The sequence below is a fragment of the Neoarius graeffei genome, chromosome 13 (assembly GCF_027579695.1).
Source record: "Neoarius graeffei isolate fNeoGra1 chromosome 13, fNeoGra1.pri, whole genome shotgun sequence".
In the NCBI taxonomy this organism is placed as follows: domain Eukaryota; kingdom Metazoa; phylum Chordata; class Actinopteri; order Siluriformes; family Ariidae; genus Neoarius; species Neoarius graeffei.
The window spans coordinates 30,727,249-30,740,801 of NC_083581.1; the positions used below are offsets into that span (position 1 = coordinate 30,727,249).

The window sequence follows — 13,553 nt, forward strand, 5'->3', positions numbered from 1 at the left end:
CAAACCTACAGGCAAGTCCTTTAAATTTAAAATACATACAAATAGCTCCGCGGCATGAAAACAAAACGTCAATGCAAGTCTAAGGTACTTGGCTCGGCGGCCAAAATCATAATTTAAAAAAATCAACAGACCCCACGGCTGCACCAGTAATAGCCTTCCTGACTCGCACCGAGTCAACGCTAACCACTTAATCTGCGATCCCAGTTTAGGCGTGTAGGGGACAAAACACTCTGAAGTGATGAATTTTCACCCCCGCTGCATGGGGGGTGATGTCAACGACACATATTCTTACGCTATTTGCGCACAAAGCGGACCATATATGAACACATACACCGACATAAACAGAGATAAATTTAGCCTACAAAGAAAGAAAATGGATTCACAATATTGTGATTGAATTCGTTTAATTTGGTGGGGGAAAGACTACTCCCGTAAACTGACTGCATATTGCAGAGACAGTGCATTTGTAAGTGTACACTACATGTAAAACCCCCGCCCGCACGACCCCTCCCCTTGTCCTTATCACAGGTCTGTGTGTGCGCGGCTGTGTCAGCATTTCACACATACACCCACAATAACAATTAAGAAAACAATTAAGTGATCTGAGTCTCCGTTGAGGGGGTGAGGCTGTAGCCACGAGGGGGCGACGCTCCCTTTCGCCCCCCCACGGCGCCGGGCCTGGATGAGACTGATGCTGACCATGGGCATGGCGAGCGTCTGCGTGCAGGTGACACGGCATGGTGCTCGTGCAGAAAATGTAACGTGGAGTTGCTCACGAGTCCAGCAGAATTTATTTGCTGCAATGAGATAGGCGCCACCCGTGGACTTGTGAAATCGTCGCAAGAGGCAGAAACAGGTATTTCACACGTGCTATTCCCAACCTCAATGAGCCAACACAACTGGGCACATACATACGCCATGAGTGTTACGCAGAGAAAATGAACGTGCATTCTGATTGGATAAAATTAATATCATGGCGGGCTGTTCAAACTGCAGAAATAGTTTGCTTGAGCTACTTTCAAAACACCATAACTTTCCAACCTTAGAACAAAAAACTTTTGTAAGTCTTGAATAAGGTTCGTTAATGTGTGTTTTATTGTTATATTTACTCTATATATTGCCCTCTGTTCCCCTTTAAAGAAGATCTTTAAAATAAGCTGGAAGGATAGAATTCCAAGTACAGATGTCCTGAGTACTGCTGACTGTGCTTCTGTGGAAAGCATCATCATAAATCGACAACTGCGTTGGACGGGACACGCAATTCGTACGGACAATCACAGGATACCAAAGCAACTCCTCTATGATGAACTGTTTAAGGGTTACCGCAGTATTGGGAGGCCCTGGAAGCGATTTAAAGACTGTGTCAAGGACTCGTTAAAGAACTGTAGCTTAGATCCCTGTGATCTGGAGAAACTTGCTGCGGACTGCAAAGCCTGGAGGCTTGCTGTTCAGGAAGGAGTGTCAAAATCTGAGCAAAACAGGTGTCATAAAATCATTCAAGCTCACCTAAGAAGGAAGCATCCTGAAGCTGCTGAAGTGACAGCCTACAGATGCCAAGTGTGCCTCCGGCCATGTGCTTCTGCTGCTGGCCTCGCCGCTCACTCACGCTCACAGCACCCACCCATCCACCAACAGTTGTCCTCGAATTCGACGTGACTTTCCATACTATATTTGTCCTGTCTTGGAAAGTTGAATAAATCTACACATCTGCCTCATCCTAAGATGGTGTTACTGTTAAATTCATGTTCCAGAGTCCCCTGCTTTAAACATTTGACTGCTCCAGTAAGTGCTCCATTACAAGTGAAATTTATGTAAATGGATTTTCTGTTCATTTCTCAGTATGTGGAGATTCTTGTCTCAGGCAATGATACCTATGTTATACATAGGCAGATATTAGGTTGAAGAAATCCTGGAGTATTATAGTGTGTATGATCACAATTCCCAGTTTCATTGTAAAGTCTCAGGACACACACAGACACACATACTTGTCAGGATTTCATGTCATTTGACCACAAGCATTTTTTTTCCCAATTAAAGCACATCCTATCATGATTTATTGCTTACTTGACAAATTCTAGGATGAACTCGAATGCTAAGTGTAAGATATCTTTGATATATCATGTCATATATCATTGACGTGGTGACCACATCATGAACCATGAACAAAAGAGTGAGCATTGTTAATGGCTCTGCCATGAAAAAAATAACGTAAAGCTCATGTTATAATGTGGTTTAAATCAGAAGCCCTGCTTCATCTGCTACTGAGACTGCATGAGGTGAAAAGCCATTAGTCTCATGTCTAAAGAGATGTCCAAATGCTGCACTGATTTGCTTGGCTTTGAGTTCACATCATGTGCTTTTGTATATATCAGGGCTCTGTGCCTTTGTTTTGTTTTCAGTCCTGTCTCCACCCCGTCTTATCATTGGTTTATTACCCAGTGAGTTCAGCTGTTCTGTGTTTCACTTTGATTCGTTTGTCTGTTTCTATCCGACTGTTTCTTTGTCTCATTTCAAAACGCAAGACAGTTATCTTGTGTTCCCAAGCTGTAGTCTCCTGTATTCACTGTTTGTTATTTCCCATTGTATGCCCTGGTTCTAACCCCTCCTGATTTCTGATAATATTGATTATCCTGGTTTAATGTAATCTCCCTGTTCTCTTTCTCATGCTATGAACTTTGTGCATGATTTCTGTCTTTTCTAACAACTGGTTCTTGAGGTACATTGAAGTTAGTGAGTTTTCTGTAATTTTCTCAACATGTCGGGAAATCTTTTAGAAATTCTTCATGAGAAATAATCTGGATTACACTTTTAAATCATGTACACAATAAATGAGACACAAAATTTTTGCAAACAGATGTGCATTTTCTATTAGTCTGCCATTTAACAACAACCACTTGAACCATACAAAAACTAAGTCACAGCTGCTTAGCGACAAATAATCTTCGGATAATAGCAGTTATATTATATGTTTCTCTCTCTCTCTCTCCCTCTCTCTCTCTCTCACACACACACACACACACACACACATACATATAAATCATACGTTTATAGGGTGCGGAGCCCTGGGGAATGAGCGCCAAGTGAGATGTGTGCACTGGGGGTAGGTTGACCTGAGAAAAACAAGCCCACTGGTGAGAAGGAGAGCAGAGGAGAGTTTCTCATTACATAGCAAAGGAAGCAGAGAACGACAGGGGTGCACAGTGTACTCCACACGACTTCATCACACTGCTGGGCTCATCTGTTGCGTCCCCATTACAGAGCTCCAGATTTTAATGTGATGCAACAATCCTTGCTTCTGGGACACCCGAGGGCACAAATGAATCATTAAGCCCACACATTTGCACACATACACTTATTGTATTCACTCACACACACACACACACACACACACACACACACACACACACATAGATACTGCATACTCTTTATACACATACAACCACTGACACACACATCTCTGTACTGAAGATGTTCTGGCACACACACTCAGAGACGTACACTTGAGAGACAGCACAGCGTTCAAGTGGGCACAAGGGTGCAGTTCGGTGAGCGTGTGTGCCGATCCCTCCAGAGGAGCCCGTCATGCTGTCACACTGAGGATGCATCTAGGAGCATGAGCACCGTCGGGAACGAGCATGACATGTTGTGTGAGAAGGCAGTAGCCCTCATAACTGACCTCTGCATGCATGAGAACCCCCTGTTAGAGCACAAGACCTGCGAGGAATTTCTCTTCCTTATCACCAACCTCAACCAACCCGGTAAACTGCATTTTTAATGTCTTGTAATTAGGCATGTATTCAGTGAAAGGTAATTTATTTTATTTTAGATTGACATAGGATGCATTCATAAACTAGATATGCTAAATAATTAATTGTCATTAATTGAAATATTTTTGTGTCATTAACTACCTTTTAATCACAATCATATTTTGAAAAATTTGGTGAACTGTGTTTAAGTGCTCACAAGTGTTTAGGCTTTAGTTGTACAATACTGTTGAACATCCTGTTCAAAGTGTTTCAGCAGGACATGTATTCAAATGACTATTCTGTCATGGTTGCAGTCATGATCCTTATACATACACTCAGCAAATTTCTTATGTCCCTATGCTTTCCTCTGTACCACTGCTCAGCATACACTACAGCACAATGTCTCTCTACTCTTTACATTATAATCAGAGCATGTCAACACAATTTCTGACATTTATTAACACTGTAATCTTGAGGTAATTGAGGTTATGTCCAGGATCCCAGTGCCCTAAATTTAAAAATCCAGCTGTTCTCTCCATTATTTAACCACAGCAAGTTGCTGCAAGCAAGCAACCATCTTAGTTAGGGGTCACTCATCCAGTTTCAGTAAAAGCCTGGTAAGAGTCCTGGTGGATCCAGAGAGCACTGGGCACAAGGCAGAAATACACCCTGGATGGGACACCAGTCTATTGCAGGACACAGTGTACACGTTTTCATGGAGCTAGGAGGAAACTTGAGAACCTGGACACAAGGATAACCTGCAAAACTCCATACAAAGAGTAACCCAAGCTCAGGAGCAGACTGGGGACCCATTTTACTATCACAAGTCCATTTACCTGCACTATACATGGTAAATGTGTTAATGGTATTGAAATGTACTATCTATCTATCTATCTATCTATCTATCTATCTATCTATCTATCTATCTATCTATCTATCTATAAGATACGTTATTAACATGTTGCCAACCCTACTATAAACTATGCAATCTTAAACCAAAGAAGCCCTCATTGGTATGTTGGATGTTTAAGAGGTGTAGCTTCCTAAAACAGCTCTATTTATAACCTTTCTAAAAGGGAAACCATGTGTTGAATGGTTTTACATAGGGTTTTTAATGTATGGGTCAACTGGCTGACCCTGCTCTGGATGGAGATCCAGGGAAGTATTGTAGTACACTGAACTTAATAGAAAATCATACTGTAGCAGAGCATTCAATGTATGACCCCCCAAAAAAACCCAAACAAACAAAAACAAAACCTGAACTAGGCAGAGCAGCTTCTATAGCAGATCCTTATACATTACAGGCATTTAGTAGATGCTGTTATCCAGAGCAACATACTCACAGCCTGCAAGCAGTTGGGGGTTAATTACCTTGCTCAAGGGCACTTCAGCTATTCCTGCTGGTCCAGGGAATCAAACCAGCAACCTTTCAGTCCCAAAGCTGCTTCTAACTATTAGGCCATAGCTTCCCCCATATACATTTATGAAAATTATTTTGCTGAAGAAGCCTGCTTATCAGAAAGGTGAAAGTTTCACTGGCTTTCTTAGATTTTTTTCATTTGATTTACCATATCTGGTCTGATTTATGAAATGACAAGAATGTCTGTTAAAAAAAGAGGAAAGTTGATGATGAAAACAATGTTTAAAGACAATTAGACAGAAAATCATGAGCTTATTCTCCTCGTTAAGTTCAAATAATGAAGACTTCAAATTCATGAGTCTTATTTATAGCCATGAATGACTTAATAAGGGTAGTATCTCACTGGGCTGCGACAACCCGTGACTAGTTGGAGACACAACAATTGCGATAAAATATGCGAATATTAGCGACAATTTTCACTTGGAATCACACTGAATTGATATTCGCATATTTTATCGCAATTGTTGTGTCTCCAACTAGTCGCAGGCTGTTGCAGCCCGGCTTTCCCTCAGCAGGCAGGGAAGTAGAGGAAGCCTCACGGAAACTGACTTGAGAAGGGTTTGCGATGGCTTTGTGACACATTTGCGGCTATTTTGAGAGAAATTTTGTCGCATGAATTTTTTGAACATGTTCAAAATTTCAGCGGCGAAGGAGCGACACTTTGTAACTCATGCGAGGAAATTGAGAAGCCCCACGAATGTTTCAAGACACTTTTGAAACTCTCTCGCGAATGACGTTAGCAATTTGTCGCAAGCTGTCACAGCCCAGTGAGATACTAGCTTAATGGTTGAGCATTAAATGGTTTTTAAACTCTTGCCACCAGTCAGAAGTTTATTGAACTTGACTTTCTCTACTTTTAGCTAAATGTTCCCCAGTGAGACAAACAAAAGAACCCTTTATGATTCTATATGGAACCTTCATTTCTTCTAACAACATGCAGCACTCTTCACAATTATTGGCACCCCTTGTTAAGATGTGTTCTTAGGCTTCTAATAAATTCATTTAAAAAAATAATATAGGACAACAATGCAAAAAAAAAAGAGAAAAAGCCAACCTTTAATTCAAGTGCAGTTATTCAGTGGGGAAAAAAAATCCCAGATTAAGAAATAATTATTTTACATGAAATCATGTGTGCCACAGTTACTGGCACCCCTGATGTTAATACTTTGTACAACCTCCTTTTGCCAACAAGACAGCACTTAATATTCTCCTATAACATTTCACAAGATGGGAGAATACAGAGAGAGGGATCTTCGCAATTGTTGTGTCTTTGCACAATCTCTCGAAATCGTCCAGAGTCCTGGGTCCTCTCCTATGCACTCTCCTCTTCAGCTCACCCCACAGGTTTTCAATTGGGTTGATGTCTGGGGACTGAGATGGCCATGGGAGGAGCTTGATTTTGTGTCTGGTGAACCATTTTTGTGTAGATTTGGCCACATGTTTAGGGTCATTATCTTGCTGAAAGATCCAGTGATGACCCATCTTCAGCTTTTGGGCAGAGGCCACCAGATTTTGATTTAAAATGTCCTGGTATTTCAAAGAGTTCATGATGCCATGCACCCTAACAAGGTTCCCAGGGCCTTTGGAAGAGAAACAGGCCCACAGCATAACCGATCCTCCCCCTTACTTCACAGTGGGCATGAGGTGCTTTTCCGCATACTCATCTTTTGTGTTACGCCAGACCCACTTATGGCCCCTTTCCACTACCCTTTTTCAGCTCACTTCAGCTCGCTTCAGCTCACTTCAGCCCAACACGGCTCACGTTTCGACTACCTAAGAACGGCGCGACTCAGCTCGCTTCAGCCCTGCTCAGCCACCAAAACTCGCACGGTTTTGGAGTGGGGCTGAAGCGAGCCAAACCGAGCTGAGTGGGGCTAGGGGCGTGAGGAGACACTCCCCTGTGCACTAATTGGTGAGGAGGAGTGTCCTCACATGCCCACATGCCCCGTGAGCACGCTGGGATCTGTAAACACTGTAAACCCGGAAGAAGAAGAATTACAAATTACGAGAATTTCTGAAGCCTTATGCGCCTCGCCTCATCTATACGCTCTTGCCAGTATCTGTTGGCGTTGTCGGTGACAACAAGCCACAGCACCAAGACCAGCAACACTAACGACTCCATGTCCTCCATGTTTATTGTTTACTATCCGGGTCGTGAGACTACCACTTAAAAGGCCACTGATGTCACTGTTTGTGCCGCCTAACGACATCACGTGACGTCCACCCACTTTCGCTAACTCCACCCAATGTGTCCACCCACTTCCAGCCAGCACGGTTCAGCGCGGTTGTAGTCGAAATGCAACTCCAACAGCCCCACTCAGCTCGACTCAGCCCAACTCAGCACGGCACGGCTCAGCCCAACTCAGCCGCGTTGGTAGTGGAAAAGCGGCATTAGAGTGTTTGTTGCCAAAAAGCTCTATCTTGGTCTCATCTGACCAAAGCACACAGTCCCAGTTGAAGTCCCAGTACCGCTTAGCGAACTCCAGATGTTTACGTTTATGCTTGTAAGTGAGAAAAGGCTTTTTCCATGCATGCCTCCCAAACAGCTTGTTGGCATGTAGATAGCGCCTGATGGTCGTTATGGAGACTTTGTGACCCCAAGATGCTACTCTTTGATGCAATTCTCTAAGAGTGAACTTTGGAGAACTTTTTACTTCTCTTACCATCCTCCTCACTGTGCATGGTGGCAAGATAAACTTGCATCCTCGTCCAGGCTTGTTTGCCACTGTTCTAGTTGTTTTAAACTTCTTGATGATTCCTCTGACTGTAGATATGGGCAGGTGTAGGCGAGTGGCTATTTTCTTGTAGCCATTGCCTGACTTATGAAGGTCGGCACACATCTGCCTTACTTGAATGGTGTGTTCTCTTGTCTTTCCCATGTTGAAGAGTGGATAAGAGAAATAGTCCTCTGTGTCACATCATATTCATACCCCAGGGAAACAGGATGTGATGAATTACTAATTAAAGGTTCCTAGATACTCTGATCAACTTTATAAACTACAGTAGAAATGACAGAAATGCTTCAATTACATTTATTTTCTAGGAATTGTTATGGGTGCCAATAATTGTGGAACAGGTGATTTTATGAAAAATAATGATTTCTTAGTCAGGGATTTTTTATTCACTTGAGTTAAAGGTTACATTTTTTGACAATTTTCAGTGTGAGATTATGCTTCTGCAATAAAAATTTAATTTAATTTAAGACTTTTAACACATCTTAACCAGGGGTGCCAATAATTGTGAAGGGCGCTGTATATTTGAACCTGATCTGTGTCAGAATTCATAGGAATTCTCATGAAAAATGTTTTGTTAAATGTTATATGAATATGTATTATATGAATACAGGGTTTGCCAATATTGTGTATTTTTTTTTAAATGGCAATTTGGATTAGAATTGGGCTGGAACAATGTTGCAGGTGGAAAAAGCGAGTCCGTGGGTGGTATTTTACGCTTATGAACGAATAAATCGAATCGATTTCCACAAACATAGACAATGGAACACAAAGGGGAAGTGTACCATCAGTGCAGACAGTGTATCCATAATGTACAGAACCATTTCTGTTGTAAGATATATTGCAAGACTGGGAGGCAGAAAGGGGGATTATGGATACTGCAGATACAGATAGTGCAAATCAGAAATTCATGCACACCACAGTGACCTTGTTCTCCATCCAAGACTGAGAAAAAAGAAGAAAAAATGCATCCTCCTTTTATAACACCCAATATTTTGGGGAAAGTTTCAGTTCTTTTTGTGTGTTTTTTGAGATGTAGTTGGGCTGGAAAGTTACAAAAAGATATTCTACAAACATCTACTCTAACCTTAAACATCAGTACTGTTTCATACAAATTACATCCTGAGATCATGTATTTATCTTTTTAGGGAACCAAAAGCTTTATATAAAACATGGTGGCGTGAAGATATGAAGCTTATGTGAACATATTCATGAGCGAGTTAAGCGAACGAGTGAAAATATTTTCAACACGAGAAGATAAACTTCATCTTCACGCCACCGTGTAATGTTCTTTATATTATATGGACACATCCACACACACAAAACAGCAAAAAACCTGGAAGTTCATCAAAAGAATTTTAATTTTGAACCCTTTTGCCATTTTGACAATGCACGTCTAGTCAGCAGAAAAACACTGGGAATGACGTCATTGAAGTGAAATATCGGGAATTATTATACATACAGGACACTTTTTCCATGGAATAAAAAGGTGTATTCTATTCCCTTCTAGCGGGTTTCATTCATTTGGTTCAATAGCATGCAATACTGTTAGCATATTGCTTATCCTACGTGTATTATGTCACTCTACCCAATGGAGAATGAGCATTGACTATGGTTTACGATATTGCATGGTTGTCAAGACAACATGACGTCACACATCAGAGCTGATGTGAATATTCACTGAGTAAGTTTTCTGCTGAACATGTACAGAACCATTTCTTTGTTTGCCGGAAAACAGAAAGACACGCTGAACACTTGAAAGGCTACCAAAACTTCATTAGCTATTCTTCACGCATATTTACAAACAGTGGCAAACCGTTATTATTAATGTTGGGACTTCAGCTCAGCCAAACCTTAGCCAGACACAAAAAAAAGCAATAGGGAAAAGGATTTTGTAAGGGATTAGCAGCAGGCTGCCAGGTAGCTCCGCTGTGTGTAGTTGTCAATGTTGATTTTAAAAGTAACTACAGTAAGTAAATTACACAAAGGAATTAATACTTAAGTCTGAGTGAAAAATACTGTGGCGAGTGTGCGTGGAAGAAGAGTCTGGAGACCGAAATCTTAGTTTCTCGGTCGTTATCCTGTGCTACTTGCTCTCGATAGCACTGGTTTGACTGCTTTATTAGCATTCACTAACACTACTGATGAATGCTACACTGGCTGGAAGGTGACTTCACTGCCACGCTGATGGTGTCGAGTCATGGGTAAGCTAGAGTTAGCCTTCGAGAATGCTGATATGAAGAGTGTGCATGTATAATAATAATGATATTAGCTGGCTTTTTTTCATGGTATATCAGATATATTCCATTCAGCTAGCATGATATTGAACTCATCTTCGACTTGTTCAATATCATGCTAACTGAATGGAATATATCTGATGTACCACTTAATGCCAGCCAATATTATTTAAATATGTCACTCAGATCCGCAATGTATTTTGCATGAAAAATGCGAGTTTTTCAACACAAGAAGATAAACTTCATATCTTCAAGCCAATGTGTGATTTTCTTTTTATTAGATAGACACATTCACAAACAAAAAGTACCCAAATTTATCAAAACAATTAATTGATTTCCTCATGAGTGACATATAGAAATCTGGGCTGCCAACTCTCATGCAAAGAGCCTGAGACACACGCATTTGATTGTCTTCACACGCTCACACGCCATACCTCCGATTTCTCACGCTAGAAAAAAATCTAGTTTATCTATCTAATCTAGGCTACCCATTGCGTCGCGCCAACCACTTGCGATTGATCAATTACGCCTTACGCACGGCTAAACAGGCAGACAGGTGTTCCCTTCTGTACACACTCCCCTATGGTAGGTGGTGCATCTAATGATGCTGCACTCGCCGGAAGTTGGATCATTGCCTACCGTCAATTTAGAGGAAGAGGAGAGAGAAGAAGGTATCCGAGTTGAAGACGGGTGTCTTAGACAGGTTTGTACATATGCACGCCAATGTGTGGTGTTACTGGCGTAATTATGAAGTTTCTTAATCGTTTTAGCCTATAAGTGTTGTTAGAATATTTAATGCCATATCGAGAGCTGTGTACTAGGCATGCTAAATCATTATAGGCCTACTGCCGTGCCACAGCCTCTATCTTCCCCAACAAGCAGCACGGGAGAGCACCTCCTTAGCACACGTTTATTAAGGCACATTTTTAGTTTGTTTACTGTATGTTATCATACTTTATGACTTTATTTGAAGCCATACTGGAAATGTTGTAAAATAAAGCAAGTAAGAGATAATATTACAAATGCAAGAAGAGCCATTAGCCACCATACCTATTGTTTATTTACAGGGTATTTATTTGTAATTATTTATGATGTATGTAATTGCTCAGTTAAAGTAAATAAAGCATGGTCACCTGTAATATCAAAGAACTTGAACTTGTGAATAATTAAAAAAAAAGACAGAGAACAATATACTGAGGAGACAGGGTTTCAAAGAGGGCAAGACAGGTAGAGAATATTTGTCAGATAACAGGCCCTGATGAATGCTCTATTATTAATAAGAAACATAGATAAGAAATAAATTAATAAGAAATATATTAATATAGCTTATTTAAGTATGACCAAAATTTTTAAGCCCAACTTTATGTGCACATTCCCACCTATGGCCAAGGTTTAGCTTTTTGTGTTTCAGTACTGTTCAAACTTAATCATTTTAATGTTTCTTGTAGCACATGCACATTTTGCTTACTGTTTAAGCATTTTATTTGTTCTTTTGCTGTTGATATTTTTCCCCATGCCAATCTTCTGCTGAACCCAGTGGTGGGGAAAGCCCTTAAATGCATAATGAATAGTCAGTGAGGGACAATCTTATTTTTTGCAACAGTTATTAAAAACTTAACATTTAGTTTCAATTCAGAAGGTGTTTAGGCTTAGCTGATGAAATATTTTCAAACATGAACTTGCCTTTAAATCTGAAACACAGGTCTATAGGGCTACAGAAACATTGGCAGTCATCTGTAGTTTTCTAGTGTGGGGGCTTTTAAGCCAAAACTTGGTGCTTTTGTTGGCCACAAGCTGAAGGCCTGGCAAGTCAGGGTGTGTAAGAATGTAGGTATGGCACAGCAGGCCACTCCAAAAATCCACCAGAATGCAGGAACATCTACTAAATCCAAAATCTCAACCCCCCCCCCCCCCCCCCCCCCATTGTCCATCTCCAGCTGGACGACCCACAAACAAAACACCAGAATGCAGGGGGACAAGTGAATATCAAACTGAATACAAAATTCCCACTTACTGCATGGTGTGCGGAAAAATTTTGCTGTCGCCCCCCCCCCCCCAAAAAAAAAAATCTCACTCCAAGGAATTTCGAAAAGTTGGGAGCCCTGTAGAAATTGATGTCATGGTTTTGGTTCTACATGTCCCGGATGTAGCTCAAATGAAAAATAAGAGTGGTGTATTTTCCAGTATAACACTCATGTCCATATAATGTAATGGTCTATTTTGTGATTCAGGAAGATAACTGTGTTGTTCAATGAGCACACACTGGAGTACAGTGGTGTAGCACATTTTATCCTGCAGTCCTGAACTTTTCCACTGCTTAGGGTTGTGTTACTGCGTGACTAACTGTCTGTGTCAGCTGTACTCATATTTGATGAAAATGCCTTCTGAGGCAGAGGCTAAACACACATCAGACAGATATGAGCTTCTCTTGGCTTCCTGTCACATATGAAATAGTTGCTGTATTACTGTGAGCTAAAGGAAATGGATATACTTGTACTAAACTAACATTTTAATTATAAATCCTATTAAGATTTTAAGGATTGTTAAGGGTATTAGGTTGTTAAGGCTAGGCACACAGAGCTGATCTAGAGTCATGGTTTCCAAGCAGCCATTTTGGATTTTTTGTTATGACTCTCCTGTATTCTTGGTTGAGTTGCAGTCAAACATTAGTTTCCACATGTTTGGGAACTTTAATGAGTTTTTATATCCCAGGGCCAGAGTAATATGGAATAAGCAGGCTTTGCTTTGTATATGATAGGTAGCACACAGTCATTTCACAGTTATTATAGGATTCTGGGAGTTTGACATTTGTGTGTAGCACACCAAAATGATTTTGTGTGTATGTTTTTTAAATGCTGGCACCTGAATAATAATCCCAAGAATAGAAAAACTTCTGTTTGCAAATTTTTCTGGAGATGTGTCTCAGAAACATAATGGTACTTTTACCCATAGAAATAAAGAATTCTGATGGATGCTAATATTTTAAAAAAAATGTATTGGAGTGGTGTAGTGACAAGGGGTGTAACACAATGTCACTATCTATGTCTGTTTAATGTTCTAAATACACTACTGTTCAAAAGTTTGGGGTCACCCAGACAATTTTGTGTTTTCCATGAAAAGTCACACTTTTATTTACCACCATAAGTTGTAAAATGAATAGAAAATATAGTCAAGACATTTTTCTGGCCATTTTGAGCATTTAATCGACCCCACAATGTGATGCTCCAGAAACTCAATCTGCTCAAAGGAAGGTCAGTTTTATAGCTTCTCTAAAGAGCTCAACTGTTTTCAGCTGTGCTAACATGATTGTACAAGGGTTTTCTAATCATCCATTAGCCTTCTGAGGCAATGAGCAAACACACTGTACCATTAGAACACTGGAGTGATAGTTGCTAGAAATGGGCCTCTATACACCTAT

General features: G+C 40.6%; 1 protein-coding gene across 1 annotated transcript in view; it reads left to right on the plus strand.

The window, feature by feature from the left end:
- Window positions 1-3,518: 3,518 nt before the first annotated feature.
- The window catches only part of syt6a (synaptotagmin VIa), a 255,067-nt gene continuing 245,032 nt past the window's right edge, over window positions 3,519-13,553 (plus strand). Inside the window, exon 1 of the mRNA XM_060937504.1 lies at window positions 3,519-3,758. Coding sequence (XP_060793487.1) covers window positions 3,614-3,758 — 145 coding nt within the window. The 5' untranslated portion in view covers window positions 3,519-3,613. The remainder of the gene's footprint in view (window positions 3,759-13,553) is intronic.